General features: G+C 40.4%; 1 protein-coding gene across 1 annotated transcript in view; it reads right to left on the reverse strand.

Moving 5' to 3' along the window:
* The window catches only part of SNTG2 (syntrophin gamma 2), an 804,523-nt gene that overhangs the window by 751,647 nt on the left and 27,140 nt on the right, over window positions 1-25,736 (reverse strand). Inside the window, 1 exon segment of the mRNA XM_053711340.1 lies at window positions 10,120-10,176. Within this exon segment, the coding sequence (XP_053567315.1) occupies window positions 10,120-10,176 (57 nt within the window).

Genomic DNA, 25,736 nt, shown 5'->3' on the forward strand with positions numbered 1-25,736 from the left:
TCTCCTCCCACTCTTTTGCTCTCTTTCCCTTCTCTTTTGCTCTCTCTCCCTCTCTTTTGCTCTCTCTCTCCTCCCTCTCTTTTGCTCTCTCCCTTTCCCATCAATTTTGCTCTCTCCCCCTGCTTTTGCTCTCTCTCTCTTCCCCATCTCTTTTGCTCTCTCTCTCCCCCTTTCTTTTTCTCTCTCTCTTTCCCCCATTTTTTGCTCTCTCCCCCTCTTTTTTGCTCTCTTTCTCTCCCCCCCTTTCCTTTCCCCCTGTATTTTGCTCTCTCTCTCTCCCTCTCTGTTGCTCTCTTTCTCTCCTTCTCTCCCGTTCCCCCTCTCTCTCCCTCTCCCCCTCTCTTTTGCTCTCTCCACCTCTCTTTAACCTCTCTCCACCTCTCTTTAACCTCTCTCCCGCCTCTCTTTTGCTCTCTCTCTCCCCCTCTCTTTTGCTCCCTTCCTCCCCTCTCTTTTGCTATCTCTACTCTCTCTTTTGCTCTCTCTCCCCTCTTTTTTTGCTCTCTCTCTCCCTCTCTTTTTGCTCTCTCCCCTCTCTTTTGCTCTCCCTCTCTCCCTCTTTTTCACTCTCTCTCCCCCTCTCTGTTGTTCTCTTTCTCTCCTTCTCTCCCTTTCCCCCTCTCTCTCTCCCTCTCCCCCTCTCTTTTGCTCTCTCCACCTCTCTTTAACCTCTCTCCACCTCTCTTTAACCTCTCTCCCTCCTCTCTTTTGCTCTCTCTCTCCCCCTCTCTTTTGCTCCCTTCCTCCCTTCTCTTTTGCTATCTCTCCTCTCTCTTTTGCTCTCTCCCCTCTTTTTTTGCTCTCTCTCTCCCTCTCTTTTTGCTCTCTCCCCTCTCTTTTGCTCTCCCTCTCTCCCTCTTTTTCACTCTCTCTCCCCCTCTCTTTTGCTCTCTCTACCTCTCTCTTTTGTTCTCTCTCCCCCTCTCTTTTGCTCTCTATCTCCCTCCTCTCTTTTACTCTCTCTCTCTTTCCCTCTCTTTTGCTCTCTCTCTCCCCCTCTCTTTTTCTTTTTTCTACCCTCTATTTTGTTCTCTCTCTCTCCGCCCTCTCTTTTGCTTTCTTTCTCTCCCCCTCTCTCTCCCTCCCCCTCTCTTTTTCTCTATCTATCTATCTCCCTCTCTCTTTTGATCTCTCTCTCTCGGTCTCCCCTCTCTTTTGCTCACTCTCCCTCTCTTTTGCCCTCTCTCTCCCCTCTCTTTTGCTCTCTCCCCCTCTCTATTGCTCTCTATCTCCCTCCTCTCTTTTGCTATTTCTCTCTCCCCTCTCTTTTGCTCTCTGTCTCCCCCCTTTCTTTTGCTCTCTCTCTCTCCCCCTCTCTTTTGCTCTCTCTCTCTCCCCCTCTCTTTTGCTCTCTCTCCCCCATCTATTTTGTTCTCTCGCTCTCTCCCCCCTCTCTTTTGCTCTCTTTCCCTCCCCCTCTCTTTCCCTCTCCCCCTCTCTTTTTCTCTATCTCACCCCTCTCTTTTGCTCCCTCCCCCCTCTCTTTTGCTCTCTTTCTCTCCCCCCTCTCTCCCTCTTCCCCTCTCTTTTGCTGTTTCTCCCCCCTCTCTTTTGCCCTCTCTCCCCCTCTGTTTCTCTCCCCCCTCTCTTTTGCTCTCTTTCTCTCCCCCCCTCTCTCCCTCTTCCCCTCGCTTTTGCTGTTTCTCCCCCTCTCTTTTGCTCTCTCTCTCTCCCCCCCTCTGTTTCTCTCCCCCCTCTCTCTCCCCCTCTATTTTGCTCTCTCTCTCCCTCTCTTTTGCTCTCTTTCTCTCCCCCTCTCTCTCCCTCTCCACCCTCTCTCTCCCTCCCCCCTCTTTTTTGCTATTTTCCCCCCTCTCTTTTGCTCTCTCTCCCCTCTCTTTTGCTCTCCCCTCTATTTTGCTCTCTCTCCCCTTTCTTTTGCTTTCTCTCCCCTCCCTTTTGCTCTCTCTCCTCTCTCTTTGCTCTCTCTCTCTGTCCCCCCTCTCTTTTGCTCTCTTTCTCCCCCCTCTTTTTTGCTCTCTCCCCCCCTTTATTTTGCTCTTTCTCTCCCCTCTCTCTTTTTCTCTCTCTATCTCCCCCTCTCTTTTGCTCTCTAGCTCTCCCTCCTCTCTTTTGCTCTCTCTCTCCCTCTCTTTTGCTTTCTCTCTCTCCCCCTTTCTTTTGCTCTCTTACTCTCCCCCTCTCTCTTACTCTCCCCCTCTAGTTTGCTCTATCTCCCCCCTCTCTTTTGCTTTCTCTCCCCCCTCTCTTTTGCTCTCTCTCTCACTTCCCCCTCTCTTTTGCTCACCCCCCTCTCTTTTGCACTCTCCCCCCTCTCTTTTGCTCTCTCTCCCCCTCTTTTGTTCTCTCTCCTCCCTCTTTTGTTCTCTCCCTCCCCCTCTTTTGTTCTCTCTCCCCTCTCTTTTGCTCTCTCTCCCCTCTTTTTTGCTCTCTCTCTCCCCCTCTTTTGCCCTCCCCCCCTTTTGCATTCTCTCCTCCCTCCCTCCCTCATCACAGCCACTATGCCCGACCATGCCTCAGCCATGCCCACCTGACCAGTTCCCATCCAGCCATGCACCATCACGGCACTCCCGCCGACCACTCCCTCTCATCATGGCCATCCCACCTGTCCATGCCCTGGTCCTGCCCCTTGCAACGACCGCTTCCACACACCCTCTCTGCTCTGTTGTCAGATCCTAAAGGCCAGGTATGTTTGTCCTTGTGCAGTCTCTACAATATAGTATGTTGGACAAACATACTTGACCTTTTATTATATAGGATATATATAAATATATATATACACACTCACACAATATATATATATATATATATATATAAAAATAATATTTTCTTCTATGTGAAGAACATAGGCATGTATCTATCTATCTATCTAAATCTTTTGGGTACTTATAGAGCATGAACTAATCACCCGTGAGGGTCTCAAGGCGCTAAGGGAAATGGGATAGGGGATAGGAGAAGGGGGGAGGGGGGAGGAGATGGGCATTCTGTTGAAGAGACAGGTTTTGAGGTCCTTTCTGAACTTTGTAAGAGAGGTGGATTGTCTGAGGTGAAGCGGGAGGGTGTTCCATGTCTTTGCCGCCATGTTGGAGAAGGATCTTCCACCCACTGTGGATTTGCTGATGCGGGGGATGACTGCGAGTGTTTGGTCTGCCGATCGGAGTTGTCTGCCGGGGGTGTAGAAATTTACACGGTGGTTGAGGTATTCAGGTCTGATGTTGTGTAGGGCCTTGAACGCGTGGGTAAGGAGCTTGAAGGTGATTCTTGTGTTGATGGGGAGCCAGTGAAGGTTCCTTAGGTGTTCGGTGATGTGGCATTGGAGGGGGATGTCAAGGATGAGTCTGGCTGAGGCGTTCTGGACACGCTGGAGTCTCTTTTGGAGTTTGATGGTGGAGCCAGCATAGAGTGCGTTGGCGTTGTCTAACCGGCTGCTAACGAGGGCGTGGGTTACTGTTTTCTTGGTTTCGGTAGGGATCCACTTGAAGATTTTTTGTAGCAGGTGGAGAATGTGGAAGCATGTTGAGGTGATGGCATTGATTTGTCGGTCCATGGAGAGTTAGGAGTCCAGGATGAAGCCTAGATTTTGTGAATGGTTGGTTGGGGTTGGAGGGTGACCGAGGGCTGTGGACCACCAGGAGTTGTCCCATGCAGATTTATTGGGTCCGAGAAAGAGGACTTCGGTTTTGTCTGTGTTCAGTTTGAGCCGGTTGTCCTTCATTCAGGTGGCGACTGCTGTCCGGCCTTCGTGGACATTCTTTTTAGCCGTGGTGGGATCTCGGGTGAGTGAGATGATTAACTGGGTGTCGTCGGCGTAGGAGACGATAATGAGGTCATGGCATCGGATGATGGCGGCAAGAGGGGCCATGTAGATGTTGAAGAGGGTGGGGCTCAGCGAAGAGCCTAACGGTACACCAAGTTGACTGGTGTGGGTTTGGAGGAGAAAGGCATAAGTCTGACTTTCTGGGTCCTGCCCATGAGGAAAGAGGTGATCCATTCCAGGGCTTTGCTGTGGATGCTGGCATCGTGTAGGTGGGTGCGGAGAATGTTGTGGTCGACAGTGTTGAAAGCTGCTGAGAGCTCTAGAAGGATGAGGGAGAGTCGAGAATGGCGCGGATGTCGTCTGTGGCAGCGAGGAGGGCGGTCTCGTTGCTGTGGTTGCTTCTGAAACTGGATTGGGAGTGGTCCAGGATGTGGTTGACCTCAATGTGGTCAATAAGTTGCAAGTTGATGGACTTCTCCATGACTTTGGCCGGGAAGGGGAGTAGAGAGATGGGGTGGTAGTTATTCGGGTCCGTGGGGGTCTGCCGAGGGTTTCTTCAGCAGAGGTTTCAGTTCCGTGGGCTTCCAGATATCCGGGAAGGTGCCGGTTTTGATGGAGCAGTTGATGGTGCGGCAGAGTTCAGGGGTGATAATGTTGCTTGCTTTGTTGAATATGTGATGGGGGCATGGGTCCGAGGGTGCACCAGAGTGGATGGATTTCATGATTCTGAGGGTGTCATCTGTGGTGACGGGGCCCCAAATAGTCCATAAAGTATTCCTAACACCTTCAGGTTTAGCGCAGTTGATTTAGTGCAGTGTCAGGTTAGTGAGCGAGCAGTAACAAATAGGTGCTTCATATAAGTAAAAATGCGTAAAAACGGTCACAATATGCAAAGTCTTAAAGTTTGTGTGCCTTGGTCTTTTGCTCGCTCTAACTAACTTTTTACTTCAACTTGTAATGTGCATGCTAATACGGATGCAATCATTTTTTACTTTGAATGCAATTACCGTGCAATCTTTTATTTATTTATGCCTAGATTTAGAGTTCTGTGTTAGCCATCAAAAGCAGCGTTAATGGGTCCTAACGCTGCTTTTTACTGCCCGCTGGTATTTAGAGTCAGTCAGGAAAGGGTCTAACGCTCACTTTCCAGCCGTGGCTTTTCCATACCGCAGATCCCCTTACGCCAATTGCATATCCTATATTTTCAATGGGATCTTCCTAACGCCGGTATTTAGAGTCTTGGCTGAAGTGAGCGGTAGACCCTCTGCAGACAATACTCCAGCCGCAGAAAAAGGTCAGGAGTTAAGAGCTTTATGGGCTAATGCCGGTTTATAAAGAACTTAACTACTGTGCTATAAAGTACACTAACACCCATAAACTACCTATGTACCCATAAACCGAGGCCCCCCCCACATCGCCGCCACTCTAATAATTTTTTTAACCCCTAATCTGCCGACCGCACACCGCCGCCACCTACATTATCCCTATGTACCCCTAATCTGCTGCCCCTAACATCGCCGACACCTACATAATATTTATTAACCCCTAATATGCCCCCCCCCCACCATCGCAACTACCTTACCTACAGTTATTAACCCCTAATCTTCCGACCGGACCTCGCCACACTCCCGCCTCACAAACCCTATAATAAATTATATTAACCCCTAATCTGCCCTCCCTAACATCGGCGACACCTAACTTCAAGTATTAACCCCTAATCTGCCGACCGGACCTCGCCGCTACTCTAATAAATGTATTAACCCCTAAAGCTAGGTCTAACCCTAACACCCCCCTAAGTTAAATATCATTTTTATCTAACGAAATAAATTAAATATTATTAACTAAAGTCTTCCTATTTAAAACTAAATACTTACCTGTAAAATAAACCCTAATATAGCTACAATATAACGAATAATTATATTGCAGCTATTTTAGGATTTATATTTATTTTACAGGCAACTTTGTATTATATTTAAACTAGGTACAATAGCTATTAAATAGTTATTTACTATTTAATAGCTACCTAGTTAAAATAATTAAAAAATTACCTGTAAAATAAATCCTAACCTAAGTTACAATTAAACCTAACACTACACTATCATTAAATTAATTAAATAAATTACCTACAATTACCTACAATTAAAAAAACTAAACTAAATTACAAAAAAAAAACCTACTCTAACCCAAACTTCCCTTAAATAAACCTAACACTACCCCCCTGAAGATCTCCCTACCTTAAATTGTCTTCACTCAGCCGAGCAGCGATGGACCAAAAGAAGACATCCGGAACAGCAGAAGTCTTCATCCTATCTGGGCAGAAGAGGACATCCGGAGCGGCAAACATCTTCATCCAAGCAGCATCTTCTATCTTCATTCATCCGACGAGGAGCGGCTTCATCTTCAAGACCTCCGGCGCGGAACATCCTCTTCTCCTGACGACTAGACGACCAATGAAGGTTCCTTTAAGTGACGTCATCCAAGATGGCATCCCTCGAATTTCGATTGGCTGATAGGATTCTATCCGCCAATCGGAATTAAGGTAGGAAAAATCTGTTTGGCTGATTGAATCAGCCAATCAGATTCAAGTTCAATCGGATTGGCTTATCCAATCAGCCAATCAGATTGAGCTCGCATTCTATTGGCTGATCGGAACAGCCAATAGAATGCAAGCTCAATCTGATTTTTCCTACCTTAATTCCGATTGGCTGATAGAATCCTATCAGCCAATTGGAATTCGAGGGACGCCATCTTGGATGACGTCACTTAAAGGAACCTTCATTCGTCGTCTAGTCGTCGGGAGAAGAGGATGTTCCGCTTCGGAGGTCTTGAAGATGGAGCCGCTCCTCGTCGGATGGATGAAGATAGAAGATGCTGCTTGGATGAAGATGTTTGCCGGTCCGGATGTCCTCTTCTTCCCGGATAGGATGAAGGCTTCTGCCGCTCCGGATGTCTTCTTTTGGTCCATCGCTGCTCGGCTGAGTGAAGACGACTCAAGGTAGGGAGATCTTCAGGGGGGTAGTGTTAGGTTTATTTAAGGGGGGTTTGGTTTAGAGTAGGGGTATGTGGGTCGTGGGTTGTAATGTTGGGGGCTGGTATTGTGTTTTTTTTACAGGCAAAAGAGCTGATTTCTTTGGGGCATGCCCCGCAAAAAGCCCTTTTAAGGGCTGGTAAGGTAATAGAGCTGTTAACTATTTTAATTTACATTAGGGTAGGGATTTTTTTTATTTTGGCGGGCTTTGTTATTTTATTAGGGGGTTTAGAATAGGTGTAAGTAGCTTAAAATTCTTGTAATCTTTTTTTATTTTTATAATTTAGTTTAGTTTATTTAATTGTAGGTACTTGTAGTTAATTGATTTAATTTATTTATTGATAGTGTAGTGTTAGGTTTAATTGTAACTTAGGTTAGGATTTATTTTACAGGTAATTTTGTAATTATTTTAACTAGGTAGCTATTAAATAGTAAATAACTATTTAATAGCTATTGTACCTAGTTAAAATAAATACAAAGTTGCCTGTAAAATAAATATAAATCCTAAAATAGCTACAATATAATTATTCGTTATATTATAGCTATATTAGGTTTCATTTTACAGGTAAGTATTTAGTTTTAAATAGGAAGACTTTTAGATAAAAATTATATTTAACTTAGGGGGTGTTAGGGTTAGACTTAGCTGTAGGGGTTAATACATTTATTAGAGTAGCGGTGAGGTCCGGTCGGCAGATTAGGGGTTAATACTTGAAGTTAGGTGTCGGCGATGTTAGGGAGGGCAGATTAGGGGTTAATACAATTTATTATAGGGTTTGTGAGGCGGGAGTGCAGCAGTTTAGGGGTTAATACATTTATTATAGTGGCGGCGAGGTCCGGTCGGCAGATTAGGGGTTAAGAAGTGTAGGTAAAGTAGCGGCAACGTTGGGGGGGCAGATTAGGGGTTAATAAATATAATATAGGTGTCAGCGATGTTAGGGGCAGCAGATTAGGGGTTCATAGGGATAATGTAGGATGCGGCGGTATACGGAGCGGCAGATTAGGGGTTAATAATATAATGCAGGGGTCAGTGATAGCGGGGGCGGAAGATTAGGGGTTAATAAGTGTAAGGTTAGGGGTGTTTAGACTCGGGGTTCATGTTAGGGTGTTAGGTGCAGACTTAGAAAGTGTTTCCCCATAGGAAACAATGGGGCTGCGTTGGGAGCTTAATGCTGCTTTTTTGCAGGTGTTAGGTTTTTTTCAATCCCAAACTGCCCCATTGTTTCCTATGGGGGAATCGTGCACGAGCACGTTTTCCAGCTAGCCGCTACCGTAAGCAACGCTGGTATTGAGAGTTGAAGTGGCGGTAAATATGCCTGTGCGCTCCCTTTTTGGAGCCTACCGCAGCCCTTCAGAGAACTCTCAATACCAGCGTTATTTAAAAGGTGCAGGGGAAAAAAAACACGCGTAGCTAACGCACCCCTTTGGCCGCAAAACTCTAAATCTAGGCGTTAGTATGCTACTTTTAATCTGGCCAATTAAAGATAGAACATGTAACAGTCCCATTAACATTAATATTGATCTCACTCTTTTTGATATTCACTTGATTAAACCAGGTTTCAAACAAAAAAAAGTTGATAAATAGTATATATATATATATATATATACAGTATATATATATATATATATATATATATATATATATATATATATAGGTAGCCCTCAGTTTACGCCGGGATTAGGTTCCAGGAGGAATGGTTGTAAATCGAAACTGTTGTAAATTGAAACCCAGTTTATAATGTAAGATAATGGGAAGTGAGGGGGTTAGGTTCCAGGCCCCTCTCAAAATTGTCATAAGTAACACCTAATACATTATTTTTAAAACTTTGAAATGAAGACTTTAAATGCCTAACAGCATTATAAACCTAATAATATAGATTGTAACATCATCAAACTAAGTTTACTAAACAAAAACGTTTTTTTTACTTGCATTTTTCTGCAATCAGTTCTCTGCATTGCTATCATGTTAGATAATATTGGGTCTGCACCTATTTTATGCATTTCAATCTGCAGTGATTAATAGGCAGTTAGGCACCCTCACATCAAGCAGCTGGACAGGAAGATAATAGGGAAGTGGCTGCTTGATAGCTAATGTCTGCTCTGTGTACACAGATCAATTTCAGGCTGTTAAGTTGGATAACTTTGATGCAAAACAAGCGGACAGCTCCACCTACTGGCTATTTTAATTAGTGCACTTTGCTTTCCAAAGCTTTTCAATAGCAGTCACATGACCGAAAAAAAGGTTGTTATTCTAAAACGGCGCAAATTGAACCAGCGTAAACCGAGGGCCACCTGTATATAAACTCTGCAATATACTTTAATTATTTATTTTGTCTCCTTTTCCTGTAATTCTTTTCTAAAGTTGTGAGATTTTTAGTTCCTGTTCAAAATGGAACTGCAGTACACTGTTGTATTCCACACAGCCAATAGCTGCTCACTCTGGTGACCTATTTATAACTGTCACTAATTTAATAAGTTACAACATGGTAGCTTGCATTGTTTTATAGACACTAAAACTTTACAATTATTTTATCAAAACTTAAACAACTAATGAAACTTTAAAAAAAATACATCTACGTGTTATTCTCAGACTAATCTTTTCTTTAAATGCATCATTCTGTCTAGCATTTGTTTAGTGTTTAATGTCCCTTTAAAGAGTTTTAGATAACCCTTAATGGGTGTATTACCTTTAAGTTTCCTTCAGATTAGGATTTTAAACAGAAAACATTAAACTAAAAATGAAATTACACTTTTTTTCCCATAATTTAAATATATGTATGTATCTAGGGACACGGTCTAGCTAAATGATATGTATTATTATTTTTTATATGAATTGTGCATTATAGGCAATATAAATTAAGTATAGATATATAACAAGTTCTGATATAGCATCTAAGTTTAAAGGGAACATACTTTTTAATCAAAATCTCTTTTTTTCTGGACAATGCAATATTATTATGCAAATTACTATTGTAATATTTTTGCAAAGAAAATTGTTATCCCAATTAATTTTAATCTCCATTAGTACATTTCCATTGACTTGATGACATTTTAGAACCAGGGAAACAATTTTTTTTTTTTTTTACTTATAAAATCATTGTCATTGTTCTATATATTAGGGTAACTGGAGAAATATAAAACTGTCAGTGCATTTTACTGCAATTGAATGTAGCAAGATTTAACTATATCCATAATCAAGGTATGTCGTTAGAAAATTAATAAAATATACATTTATAAAGATGATCTGCAGAATGTATAACCTAATAATTACATCCTACACACAGCCTTTCATCTAATGTATCCATTACCACTGACATTAATGAACCTGAAGAAGGATTATATTGTTAAAAAGAAAAAAAAAAAAAAAGACACCTACCTTAATGCTTAATCCTAATCCACCAATGGGATGTCTGTGAAGTGTAACAGTTCTGCGCTTTAAAAAATTGGAAAAAAAATACAATTTAGGTAAATATTAATATTTTTATTATTTAAAATTATATTTGTTCACATGTGAGAAAACAAATTATATGTAAAGAAAATAATAATAAAATAAATAATAATAATAGTACATGCAAGTTAATTCACATGGGGATTTGTGTATCCTTGAAAGTGATGCAGCATATCTGTAAATACTGAACTAGAAAATATTACCTGAACATCTCTCTCTATGTAAAAAGGAAGATATTTTACCTCAAAATGTCTTCAGCTCACAAGAGTATGTTATTTTGCTATTCTTTTTACTGCCATCTGCATGATGAAAACAAAACAGATAATCACTATAATTGATTAGTGCTGTTTACACTTTTCTTTACTGTAATCTTGTGGGATTTCACAATAACCTCACAGGATTTCTTTACAATTTTTGCAAGATCTCATAGTAAACTTCTTTAAACTGAAGAAGGAAATAAAGTGACATGCCAGATGTACTCTCCCTTGCAAGTCCTGGGACCAGCATCCTAACTGGCTGTTTAAAGATCCTTTACAACTTAATGCAGCTACTGAGGAAATTTTGAGGTAAAATAACATAATTTTTTATGCGAGATGTTCATGTAGTATTTTCTAGTCAGATTTTTAAAAATATGCTGCATGACTTTAATTTGCTAAAAGCTTTGGGTATCATGTCCCTTTAAATACAGTTTTTGTTTAATCTTTTAAATGCAATCTTATATCATTTTCTTCAATACCTTTTTATAAATGAATAAACCATAATACATTATATGATGAATATATGATAATATACTAATAAGATCTATAAAAAAAAAACATTATATAATATTTGCCTAAATAGTTTTAATGATAATATGGTGTGACTAATACTTATAAAAGGTCTACACACCAGAACCTATTTTAAGAAAAGATTCTCACTATTAGATTTAAAAGGAATTTTATGGCATATTTGGCAATATTAAAAAAAAATTAAAAAAAAGCTTTTAACACTTCTACTTGAACAACTTTTGCTTTTAATATGTCGAAATATAGTGTTTTAACAAGCGTTACATACACAACATTTAATTGAAAGATAACTCATGCTCCAGTGATTTATCCGAAATATTATGAAATTGTTTCATATTTTTATATTCTCTTTGAATTGCTTTTTCCTGTCTGCTATGTTAGATACATACAAAATTAATTACTTCCATAATAAAAGTTTTTTTATTTTATTTTTTAAAAATGATGAATTTCATTATTACTGTAATACGCTAAATAACATTTCTTTTATTTTAGGAATTTAGGAATTCTAGGTGAAAAAATATAGAAGTATTACCAGAGGTTCCAATTAATTAACTACATTTTTTGTTTCATTTAATATTATCATAAAACATATCAATAGTTAGTTGAGTTCCACTAGCTTTGTAATTTATCATGTGGATCCCAATGCCTTTTCGCACCATTGAGAATAACACATATCAAAATCATGAATCTTTGAATCTATAATAGTATGCAGTTCTCATGGAAATATATTTTATAACACATTTGCAAGGTATTTCTAAAATAGGAATAATTAACAACAATGTTAATATAACTCATTTACACGTTAGCCTAAAGTTATAGGTGGGGTATTCAAAGTTACAAAACATGAGGAACATTAATATATGATACAATAATCAGAAATTAATACACTTGACATGCCAATTATATCTTTGTAAACATTAAGGGCTAGATTATAAGTGGTGCAATACAGGTTTTTCTTCGTGTGACAGAAATAGTGCTTGTACTACAAGTTGAAAGTAAACATGAGAGCGCAATCACGATTTACGCTTGACAGGTTAGAACTACTGAAAACCTTGAGTAAAGGGTAGTGAGTTAAAACAAGGTTGCACTAAACACAATATAAATGCACTAAAATAAACTGTGACACTCTTATAAAACACAATAAAAAATTAGTCATATAAATATTCATAACAAATATTTATAAGGGTTAAAAGGTACATTATATTGTATATGGCCATATATATGAATGCAAAGGGCTTTAATATATGTATGTCTAAATAATTATTCCATAGTAGTATTTAATAAAGTGTTTTACTATGTATTTAGTGTGGAAAAGTAACATTCAGTCATTTTTTTTGTTCTTTTTGTGCTTCACATTCAGTAACTTGTTATTTTTATTGTATTTCTATATATATACTGTACATATATATATTTTATATATATATATATATATATATATATATATATATATATATATATATATCTATATATAGATATATATATACCTATACAGCGGTTGTGGATTAGCGCATATCAAAACTTAGTTATCTTAAGGAGCGTTATTAAAATATTAAAGATTTTGATTAAAAAGTATGTTCCCTTTAAACTTAGATGCTATATCAGAACTTGTTATATATCTATACTTAATTTATATTGCCTATAATGCCACAATTCATATAAAAAATAATAATACATATCATCCATGTAAGAGATAGATTAGCTAGACCGTGTCCCTAGATACATACATATATTTAAATTATGGGAAAAAAAGTGTAATTTCATTTTTAGTTTAATGTTTTCTGTTTAAAATCCTAATCTGAAGGAAACTTAAAGGTAATACACCCATTAAGGGTTATCTAAAACTAAATTATACTTATTAACGCCTAATCTGCCACCCCCTACACCACCGCCACTATATTAAATGTATTAACCCTGAAACCTAAGTCTAACCCTAACACCCCCTAACTTAAATATAATTTAAATAAATCTAAATAAATATTCCTATCATTAAATAAATTATTCCTATTTAAAACTAAATACTTACCTATAAAATAAACCCCAAGCTAGCTACAATATTGCTAATAGTTACATTGTAGCTAGTTTAGGGTTTATTTTTATTTTACATGCAAGTTTGTATTTATTTGAACTAGATAGAATAGTTATTAAATAGTTATTAACTATTTAATAACTACCTAGTTAAAATAAATACAAAAGTACCTGTAAAATAAAACCTAACCTATGTTACACTAACACCTAACACTATACTATAATTAAATTAATTCCCTACATTAAATACAATTAAATACAATTAAATAAAATTATCTAAAGTACAACCCCCCCCCCACTAAATTACAGAAAATAATAAACAAATTACAAGATTTTTAAACTAATTACACCTAATCTAATCCCCCTAATAAAATAAAAAAGCCTGCCCAAAATAAAAAAAGCCCTACCCTACACTAAATTATAAATAGCCCTTAAAAGGGCCTTTTGTGGGGCATTGCCCCAAAGTAATCAGCTCTTTTACCTGTAAAAAAAATTACAAATCCCCCCCAACATTAAAAGCCACCACCCACACAACCAACCCTACTCTAAAACCCACCCAATACCCCCTTAAAAAAACCTAACACTAACCCCTTGAGGATCACCTTACCGGGAGAAGTCTTCACCCAACCTGGCCGAAGTCCTCAACGAATCCGGCAGAAGTGGTCCTCCAGACGGGCAGAAGTGGTCCTCCAGATGGGCAGAAGTCTTCATCCAGACGGCATCTTCTATCTTCATCCATCCGGCGCAGAGCAGCTCCATCTTCAAGACATCCGATGCGGAGCATCTTCTTCTTACAACGTCTTCTTGTTGAATGAAGGTACCTTTAAGTGAAGTCATCCAATCCTATTGGCTGATCCAATCAGCCAATAGGATTTAGCTCGCATTCTATTGGCTGTTCCAATCAGCCAATAGAATGCGAGCTCAATCCTATTGGCTGATTGGATTTTTTATTTTGTTAGGGGGATTAGATTAGGTGTAATTAGTTTAAAAATCTTGTATTTTGTTTATTATTTTCTGTAATTTTGTGTTTGTTTATTTTGTACTTTAGATAATCTTTGTATTTAATATAGGGAATTAATATAATTATAGTGTAGTGTTAGGTGTTAGTGTAACATAGGTTTTATTTTACAGGTACTTTTGTATTTATTTTAACTAGGTAGTTATTAAATAGTTAATAACTATTTAATAACTATTCTATCTAGTTCAAATAAATACAAACTTGCCTGTAAAATAAAAATAAACCCTAAGATAGATACAATGTAACTATTAGTTATATTGTAGCTAGCTTAGGGTTTATTTTATAGGTAAAAATAGTTTTAAATAGGAATAATGTATTTAATGATAGGAATATTTATTTAGATTTATTTAAATTATATTTAAGTTAGGGGGTGTTAGGGTTAGACTTAGGTTTAGGGTTTAATAAATTTAATATAGTGGCGGTGGTGTAGAGGGTGGCAGATTAGCGGTTAATAAGTATAATTCAGGTGGTGGCGGTGTAGGGGGTGGCAGATTAGGGGTTAATAAGTATAATGTAGGTGTCGGCGGTGTAAGGGGCGGCAGATTAGGGGTTAAACACTTTATTTAGTTGCGGCGGGGTCCGTGAGCGGCGGTTTAGGGGTTAATACATTTATTAGAGTTGCGGTGGGCTCAGGGAGTGGTGGTATAGGGGGTAAAAAGTATAGTATAGTGTGAGTGTTTAGTGACAGGGTATCAATAAAGCTGGGAGAAAGCCGAAGAGCAGTGAAATCGATGACTGTTAGTTAACAACAGTCCACTGCTCATCGCCCCGTACTTGGTGCGCGGCTTTTTGACAGCTTTTTTGGTAACTTTGGAGAAAGTATTCAGGTCCGCGGCCGCGATGTTAGGCGATCTTAGTCGAGCGTATTGGTGCCATTGAATGCAAGTAAGTTGACGGCTTGATAAGTAGATGCCTCTCTCTCTGTCGCTCTCTCTCTCTCTCTCTCTCTCTCTTTCTCCCTCTCTCTCTCTGTCTCTCTTTCTTTCTCTCTCTCAAATTCTCTCTCTCTCCCCCCCTCTCTCTCTCTTTCTCCCCTTTCTCTTTTTCTCTCTTCTATCTCTCTTTCTTTCTTTCTTTCTTTCTCTCTCTCTCTCTCTTTCTCTCTTTTTGTCTCTCTCCTCTCTCTCTCTTTCTCTTTCTTTCTATCTCTCTCCTCTCTCCCCCTCTCTCCCCTTTCTCTTTTTCTTTCTTTCTTTCTTTTTCTTTCTTTCTTTCTTTCTTTCTTTCTTTCTTTTTTTCTCTCTTTCTCTCTCTTCCTTTCCATCTCTTTCCTCTCTCTCATTATATAATATATTTTTTTAATTTTACAATTTAAAATAACATCTTTTAGATGCAACACTGTATATTTTGTGGCCCTTTAAACAGCTCCATATGGATAATACTATTTATAATAAAAATATGTTTCGATATATGGGGTTCTCACTGCATAATAATACAATTACATTTTTTGTAGTAGTCTATTCATATATTTTCTGACTAAAATAGTTCTGATAAGATGCTGCCTTTAAAGAATTATTATTCATTTAAAATGTATGTACGATAATTAGGAAAACTGTAAACATGTGTAAAATATTTCTTTGGAAAACTAATTTTCCTGAAGTCAAAAACTCTTAAATTATTCAGTTTCAAAAAACTTTTATACATCCAGTTTATGTATAAGGAAACACTTAATACTACATACGGACAAATCAAAGGTATTTTAATACATTATCATTTATAGCACTTTGTGCCTAAGTGCTTTAACAAAAGAATAAAATCTGTTTTATATTCTCTTTTCAAGTACATTACACTTCATCAAAGGGTGTTAAAGTATACTGATTATATTAGCATCCTTTTTAGCACTACATTTATTGCTAGGCCTTGTTGACAAGGTGTTTCATTTTGCATAATGCCTCAGATAGTAAAATGTAATTGGAAACACGATTTAAAGAATTAGTTTTGACTCATATTCAATGTTTCTTCACATTAATGTGTTCTTTGTTACAGAAATGTCTTATGAATTGCATGTATTATTCCTCTACATTTAGATGATTAGGAGATATTATATTGATAAATTAAAATAAATAATAAACAGTTACTACCTTACTTCTGTAATCCCTCATTTACGGCTTGGTACAAGGTCTGCTTTGGATCAAAAATATTTAACTATACCACAAAACTAGCAAGTATAGTGTAGTAGTTTGATTTACAAAAACATTAAGGGCAAGATTAATCACAGGGCGAATGCCCCTATCGTTTGCAGGATCGCTCATTTTAACTTGCAACTGATATTATGAAGCAACGGTTTAAAACGCTTCTTCATAAACCCTTTCTGCCAAACTGGAGTTGGTGGATGAAAATCACCCCAGAATTATTCAACCGGGGAGATTGACAAGCCCTGCTCTGACACAACTGTTTCTGTGAGGTCAGGGGGCAATATTACACAAGTGTTCCCTCATGCAATGATACATTTGGAGAACACATTCTCCCCACAATTTGCGATAAGATGAACTACATGTGAATCCTGTCCGCTATCAAATTGATAAATCTTGCCCTTAAAGTTTTTAACCCCCTTCTGTTGATGTATTTTGTAAATTGCTTGTCATTAAATAGTAAACAAAATGTAAATAAAAAAAGTGATGCTATTAAAGTTCACACTGAAATAAAGAACAACCACTTATAAGCCTGTGAGGCATATTTATCAAGCTCCATATGTAGTTTGATGCCCCTTGTTTCCAGCGAGCCTTCTAAAGACCGCTGCTTCATAACTTGTCCGCCTGCTCTGAAGCCACGGACAGAAATCAACCCGATCAAATACGATTAGGTTTATTTGCACCCCCTGCTAGCGGCCAATCGGCTGCGAATCTGCAGGGGGCGGCATTGCACCAGCAGTTCACAAGAACTGCTGGTGCAATGATACGCTGTCAGCATTTATTGATGTGCGGCAGACATGATACGCTACTTCATATCATGTCCGCTTACACATTGTTAAGTATGCCCCTGTGTAGTCAGTTGCTCAAAATAACAGGCACCTGAGCAAGGTGGTACTGATCTGGTTCATAGACACAATAAGGCAGTGAGAGGAAGGGCAGGGTTGGCCCTGTGTCATGCATAAAAAATAATGCTGGCGGCTGGGTCAGGCTAAGGCAATAGGCCCCAGCCTACAACTGGCCTTGGCTCACAGGGCAGATATCCTGTATACCCTATGTTCAGTCCAGGCCTGGCTACATTACAAGTGGAGCACAATAATAGTGCAGGGTATGCTACTTTTTGTACAACCATGTACAAAAACTGGTATTACAAATGGATGGTTACATTTTTTAATCAAAGCATTTTAAACACAGCGAAAACGTGTTTTATCTCACTGTAAACGTTTAGTGGATAGCGCAGGAAGTGCTATTAGCACACTCATTGTTCTTGTATTGTGGTGAGTTGTGTTGTGCTTCAGCACAATCCTATATACCACTAAACAAATTATCTCTTTTTAAGACCTTTACTTTATCATTAAAGGGACAGTATGATCGATTTTTACCTGATGGAGTATATTACATTTTTTAACAAATAGCTCATTTACCTTTATTTCAACATCTGAAAAAGCTAATTTGCCTGTGGTATCCATTCCTATAATGAAAGTTTCTATACTCTAGTATAAGCTAAAGAAAATCTGTGTAAACATAGCCACCAGAAGAAATTACACTCCCAGTAGGGGTTAGAAGAGATAAAATTATTCTTGAGCATTTGTTTTCACAAAATGAATAGCCAAATGTAATTTAACCCCTTAATGACCACAGCACTTTTCCATTTTCTGTCCGTTTGGGACCAAGGCTATTTTTACATTTCTGCAGTGTTTCGGCTAGATTTGGAGTTTGGCGGTAAAAGGGCTGTTAACGCTCCGCGGGTTTTTTTCTGGCCGCACCATAAATTTAACTCTGGTATCGAGAGTTCAAACAAATGCTGCGTTAGGCTCCAAAAAAGGAGCGTAGAGCATATTTAGCGCAAATGCAACTCTCGATACCAGAGTTGCTTACGGACGCGGCCGGCCTCAAAAACGTGCTCGTGCACGATTCTCCCATAGGAAACAATGGGGCTGTTTGAGCTGAAAAAAAACCTAACACCTGCAAAAAAGCAGCGTTCAGCTCCTAACGCAGCCCCATTGTTTCCTATGGGGAAACACTTCCTACGTCTGCACCTAACACTCTAACATGTACCCCGAGTCTAAACACCCCTAGCCTTACACTTATTAACCCCTAACCTGCCGCCCCCGCTATCGCTGACCCCTGCATTACACTTTTAACCCCTAATCTGCCGCTCCGTAAACCGCCGCCACCTACGTTATCCCTATGTACCCCTAATCTGCTGCCCTAACATCGCCGACCCCTATGTTATATTTATTAACCCCTAATCTGCCCCCCACAACGTCGCCGACACCTACCTACACTTATTAACCCCTAATCTGCCGAGCGGACCTGAGCGCTACTATAATAAAGTTATTAACCCCTAATCCGCCTCACTAACCCTATCATAAATAGTATTAACCCCTAATCTGCCCTCCCTAACATCGCCGACACCTACCTTCAATTATTAACCCCTAATCTGCCGACCGGAGCTCACCGCTATTCTAATAAATGTATTAACCCCTAAAGCTAAGTCTAACCCTAACACTAACACCCCCCTAAGTTAAATATAATTTTTATCTAACGAAATAAATTAACTCTTATTAAATAAATGATTCCTATTTAAAGCTAAATACTTACCTGTAAAATAAATCCTAATATAGCTACAATATAAATTACATTTATATTATAGCTATTTTAGGATTAATATTTATTTTACAGGTAACTTTGTATTTATTTTAACCAGGTACAATAGCTATTAAATAGTTAAGTACTATTTAATAGTTACCTAGTTAAAATAATTACAAATTTACCTGTAAAATAAATCCTAACCTAAGATATAATGAAACCTAACACTACCCTATCAATAAAATAATTAAATAAACTACCTACAATTACCTACAATTAACCTAACACTACACTATCAATAAATTAATTAAACACAATTGCTACAAATAAATACAATTAAATAAACTATCTAAAGTACAAAAAATAAAAAAGAACTAAGTTACAGAAAATAAAAAAATATTTACAAACATAAGAAAAATATTACAACAATTTTAAACTAATTACACCTACTCTAAGCCCCCTAATAAAATAACAAAGACCCCCAAAATAAAAAATTCCCTACCCTATTCTAAAATACAAAAATTACAAGCTCTTTTACCTTACCAGCCCTGAACAGGGCCCTTTGCGGGGCATGCCCCAAGAATTTCAGCTCTTTTGCCTGTAAAAAAAAACATACAATACCCCCCCCCCCCAACATTACAACCCACCACCCACATACCCCTAATCTAACCCAAACCCCCTTAAATAAACCTAACACTAATCCCCTGAAGATCTTCCTACCTTGTCTTCACCATCCAGGTATCACCGATCCGTCCTGGCTCCAAGATCTTCATCCAACCCAAGCGGGGGTTGGCGATCCATAATCCGGTGCTCCAAAGTCTTCCTCCTATCCGGCAAGAAGAGGACATCCGGACCGGCAAACATCTTCTCCAAGCGGCATCTTCTATGTTCTTCCATCCGATGACGACCGGCTCCATCTTGAAGACCTCCAGCGCGGATCCATCCTCTTCTTCCGACGACTAGACGACGAATGACGGTTCCTTTAAGGGACGTCATCCAAGATGGCGTCCCTCGAATTCCGATTGGCTGATAGGATTCTATCAGCCAATCGGAATTAAGGTAGGAATATTCTGATTGGCTGATGGAATCAGCCAATCAGAATCAAGTTCAATCCGATTGGCTGATCCAATCAGCCAATCAGATTGAGCTCGCATTCTATTGGCTGATCGGAACAGAAAATACCAGCGTTAGAAAGATCCCATTGAAAAGATAGGCTACGCAAATGGCGTAGGGGGATCTGCGGTATGGAAAAGTCGCGGCTGTAAAGTGAGCGTTAGACCCTTTAATCACTGACTCCAAATACCAGCGGGCGGCCAAAACCAGCGTTAGGAGCCTCTAACGCTGGTTTTGACGGCTACCGCCGAACTCTAAATCTAGGCCTTTTTTTTGTGTTTAGCTGTAATTTTCCTCTTACTCATTTACTGTACCCACACATATTATATATCGTTTTTCTCGCCATTAAATGGACTTTCTAAAGATACCATTATTTTCATCATCCTATATTATAAAAGACAAGAGTTTGTCTGAAGCCGTCATGCGCAGTTCAGACAAACTCTTGCAGCTGATCGCACGCGCACCCTTGGCCTATAGCTGACAGCTGTTGATACTTCGTACGCGCACCCTCACCGCACACCGCTGACCTCGCACGCGCACCCTCACCGCGCGCACCCGCGTACAAAACTGATGCGTACAAAACTGATGTGACACTTTCACCGCGCGCACCCTCGCACCCACGTGACCTCATGCGCACCGTACCCTCAAAGCAAAAACTGATGTTGACACCCACTTAGCCTATCACACAGCACACTTGATGTTGACACCCACTTAGCCTATCACACAGCACACTTGCAGAATGCGCACGCACCCTCGCAACTGCGCACGCGAACGCGCACGCAAACATAGCCTCAGAGAGAGTGAGAGAGACAGGGGGGAGAGAGTGAGAGAGACAGGGGAGTGAGAGAGAGACAGGGGAGTGAGAGTGAGACAGGGGGGATAGAGTGAGAGTGAGACAGGGGGGATAGAGTGAGAGAGACAGGGGGGAGAGAGAGAGAGAGAGAGACAGGGGGGAGAGAGTGAGAGAGACAGGGGGGATAGAGTGAGAGTGAGACAGGGGGGATAGAGTGAGAGAGACAGGGGGGATAGAGTGAGAGAGACAGGGGGGATAGAGTGAGACAGGGGGGATAGAGTGAGAGAGACAGGGGGGAGAGAGTGAGAGAGACAGGGGAGTGAGAGAGAGACAGGGGAGTGAGAGTGAGACAGGGGGGATAGAGTGAGACAGGGGGGATAGAGTGAGAGAGACAGGGGGGAGAGAGAGAGAGAGACAGGGGGGAGAGAGTGAGAGAGACAGGGGGGATAGAGTGAGAGTGAGACAGGGGGGATAGAGTGAGAGAGACAGGGGGGATAGAGTGAGAGTGAGACAGGGGGGATAGAGTGAGAGAGACAGGGGGGATAGAGTGAGAGAGACAGGGGGGATAGAGTGAGAGTTAGACAGGGGGGATAGAGTGCGAGAGACAGGGGGGAGAGAGTGAGAGAGACAGGGGAGTGAGAGAGAGACAGGGGAGTGAGAGTAAGACAGGGGGATAGAGTGAGAGTGAGACAGGGGGGATAGAGTGAGAGTGAGACAGGGGGGATAGAGTGAGAGAGACAGGGGGGAGAGAGTGAGAGAGACAGGGGGGAGAGAGTGAGAGAGACAGGGGGGAGAGAGTGAGAGAGACAGGGGGGAGAGAGTGAGAGAGACAGGGGGGATAGAGTGAGAGTGAGACAGGGGGGATAGAGTGAGAGAGACAGGGGGGATAGAGTGAGAGAGACAGGGGGGATAGAGTGAGAGTGAGACAGGGGGGATAGAGTGAGAGAGACAGGGGGGATAGAGTGAGAGAGACAGGGGGGAGAGAGAGAGAGAGACAGGGGGGAGAAAGAGGGGAGAGAGAGAGATAGGGGAGAGAGAGAGAGAATATAAAAATAAACCACACGGCCCGTGTGAACGGGCTTTAGGACTAGTATCTTATAATTTACTATAAAAATTTTTATAAAATATGAGGAAAAAATAGAAAAAAACACACTTTTTCTAACTTTGACCCCCAAAATCTGTTACACATCTACAACCACCAAAAAACACCCATGCTAAATAGTTTCTAAATTTTGTCCTGAGTTTAGAAATACACAATGTTTACAAGTTCTTTGCTTTTTTTGTAAACTATAGGGCCATAAATACAAGTAGCACTTTGCTATTTCCAAACCATTTCTTTTCAAAATTAGCGATAGTTACATTAGAGCACTGATATCTTTCAGGAATCTCTGAATATCCATTGACATGTATATATTTTTTTTTTAGTAGACATCCCAAAGTATTGATCTAGGCCCGTTTTGGTATATTTCATGCCACCATTTCACCGCCAAATGCAATCAAATACAAAAAAATCGTTCACTTTTCACAAATTTTTTCACAAACTTTTGGTTTCTAACTTAAATTATTTACAAACAACTTGTGCAATTATGGCATAAATGGTTGTACATTCTTCTCTGGGATCCCCTTTGTTCAGAAATAGCAGACATATATGACTTTGGTGTTGCTTTTTGGTAATTAGAAGGCCGCTAAATGCCACTGCGCACCACATGTGTATTATGCCCAGCAGTGAAGGGGTTAATTAGGGAGCACGTAGGGAGCTTTTTGGGGTAGTTTTAGCTTTAGTGTAGTGTAGTAGACAACCCCAAGTATTGATCTAGGCCAATTTTGGTATATTTCATGCCACCATTTCACCGCCAAATGCGATCAAATTAAAAAAAACGTAAATTTTTTCTCAATTTTAGGTTTCTCACTGAAATTATTTACAAACAGCTTCTGCAATTATGGCACAAATGGTTGTAAATGCTTCTCTGGGATCCCCTTTGTTCAGAAATAGCAGACATATATGGCTTTGGCATTGCTTTTTGGTAATTAGAAGGCCTCTAAATGCCGCTGCGCATCACACGTGTATTATGGCTAGCAGTGAAGGGGTTAATTATGTAGCTTGTAGGGAGCTTGCAGGGTTAATTTTAGCTTTAGTGTAGAGCTCAGCCTCCCACCTGAAACATCAGACCCCTGATCCCTCCCAAACAGCTCTCTTCCCTCCCCCACCCCACAATTGTCCCCGCCATCTTAAGTACTGGCAGAAACTCTGCCAGTACTAAAATAAAAGGTATTTGGCCCTTTTTTTAAAAAAAAAAAAAAAAAGCATATTTACATATGCTGATGTGTAGGATCCCCCCTTAGACCCCAACCTCACTGATCTCCCACCAAACTGTTCTCTAACCCTTCCCCTCTGCAATAATGGGCGCCATCTTGGGTACTGGCAGCTGTCTGCCAGTACCCAGTTTTGTAACAAAATGTGCCTTTTTTTTTAAAAAAATTCCCTTTTCTGTAGTGTAGCTTTCCCCCCCCCCACCGAGACCAACCCCCAACCCCTTCCAGGTCCCTTAGATGATATTTTACAGTAATGGTGTTTTTAATTTTTAACCTTTTTTTCTGTAGTGTAGCGGTTCCCACCCGCTCCCGCCCCGTGCACGCGCCCGCCCACCACCCAGTGCACGCACACGCTTCCGTGCGCGCGCCCGTAGCTGCCGCACCCGATCCCGCCCCCCTCCACTCCACACTGAGCACCGATGGCCGCCCACCCGCCTCCCACGTAAGCTCCCACCCACCAACGATACCGGCCACCGATGTCCGGTGCAGAGAGGGCCACAGAGTGGCTCTCTTTGCATCGGATGGCCAAGGGGGGTTATTGCAGGATGCCTCCATATCGAGGCATCACTGCAATAACCGGAAAGCAGCTGGAAGCGAGCAGGATCGCTTCCAGCTGCTTTCCAGACCAAGGACGTACGCCACACGTCCTCGGTCATTAACTGTCTTTTTTTTGAGGACGTGTGGCGTACGTCCTTGGTCGTTAAGGGGTTAAAGGGACACTGAACCCAAATTTTTTCTTTCATGATTCAGATAGAGCATGTAATTGTAAGCAACTTTATAATTTACTTCTATTATCAAGTTTTCTTCATTCTCTTGCAATCTTTATTTGAAAAGAAGGCATCTCAGCTAAGGAGCCAGCAAATTGTGGGTTCAGATCCATGGACAGCACTTGTTTAAAGGTGCTGTCCAATCAGCAAGGACAACCCAGGTTGTTCACCTAAAATGGGCCGGCATCTAAAATTACATTCTTGCTTTTCAAATAAACATACCAAGAAAATGAAGACAATTTGATAATAGGAGTAAATTAGAAAGTTGCTTAAAATTGCATGCTCTATCTGAATCACAAAAGAAATTTTTTGGCTACAGTGTCCCTTTAAGGAAAACGAAGAACTACTGACAAATTTGTCAGTATTCATTTGTTTCCTTTAAATTAGATTTAAAGGGACCTTCAAGTCAAAATTAAACTTTCATTTTTCAGATAGAGCATGCAATTTTAAACAACTTTCCAATTTACTTCCATTAAAAAAGTGCAGTCTTTTTTTTTTTTTTTTTTTTTATTGAGGTTGTAAAACATATACAACAGGCAATTTACATCACATAGTTCCAAGCGTATAAAGAAACAAAAAGCACTAACATAAACGTAGTCCCCAGATGATATGTCATAGCAGTTATACAAATAATGCCTAAAAAGACAAGTAAAAAAGTGAACCTCATATTTTCTTTTAAGGTGTTTCCCCTAATAATATAGTGAGACATTAGATGGAGTAACATCCCCTAAGATATATAGAGGCCTCTCTTGGACCCCCTGGAGTAAGGTTATGACATACTGGGGGACTTTGGGGAAGAAATAAAATAACAAACCGGGCCACTCTTGGACCCAAGATATTGTGCTAAATGATAATTAATCAACATCATGTACAGCGAGCTGAGCATATAGAATAACTATATAGATCTAACAAACAAACTTTTGAGTAGGTAGAGTGCAAGTGATTTATTAGTAAAGTGATAACAATAGCATAGCATATGGAGGGCAATCCGTATATCATAGAAGCTAAGTATATTATGTGTAAGGATAACTTGCTGTTAGTCTGGGTATTATAGGAGCCCTTGAAGTAATACAGCTCATTGGAAAGGTAGGTCTCTTTTATTCCAGGGCGCAGTCACAGTGAATACTAATATGTCTGTTCAGGGGGGCAAGGATGGGAAAGTATAATAAGACATGCTATCCCAGCAGTTGGCAGCAGTGTATAATATTTTAGGGAGGGAAGTTAAGCTCCCCATAGTCATGCTAATAAAAGCCTCATGAAAACATTTAGAGTCGAGTTATAAGTTAGGCTGTCATTACCGTAATGACCATGCTGGGTATAATGCAAGAATAGTGCAGGAGCTTAGCGGACTAACTTACTACTAATACAGAAACTTGGGGTGTTCTACCAAACATAACCTAAGCATTGTATGAATAAATGTGGTAACATAATAACCTCACATATGGACTAAGTCATACCACTTAAACTGGGCACAATAAATAAAGAAGGGATGGGTATGGCTGAGTGGTTTAACCCCTTAATGACTGAGGACGTGCAGGGTACGTCCTCAGAAAAAAGGCAGTTAACGCCTGAGGACGTACCCTGCACGTCCTCGGTGTGGAAAGCAGCTGGAAGCGATCCTGCTCGCTTCCAGCTGCTTTCCGGTTATTGCAGTGATGCCTCGATATGGAGGCATCCTGCAATAACCTTCTACGGCCATCCGATGCAGAGAGAGCCACTCTGTGGCCCTCTCTGCACCGGACATCGATGGCCGGTATCGTTGGTGGGTGGGAGCCGGTGTGGGAGGTGGGTGGCGGCCATCGATGGCCCTGGTCATGTGGAGGGGGGCGGGATCGTGGGCGGGGGAGTCCGGGGGCGCGCGCGGGCGCGCGCACGTGCACGAGGGGGCGGGGGCGGGCGCGTGCACTGGGAGGGAGCGGGTGGGAACCGCTACACTACAGAAAAATGTGTCCCAAAACAAAATAAAAGTGGGACTTAGAATGTAAAAAAAAACCTTAGGAGTCATTTAGG

This window comes from Bombina bombina, chromosome 4, assembly GCF_027579735.1.
Source record: "Bombina bombina isolate aBomBom1 chromosome 4, aBomBom1.pri, whole genome shotgun sequence".
Classification (NCBI taxonomy): domain Eukaryota; kingdom Metazoa; phylum Chordata; class Amphibia; order Anura; family Bombinatoridae; genus Bombina; species Bombina bombina.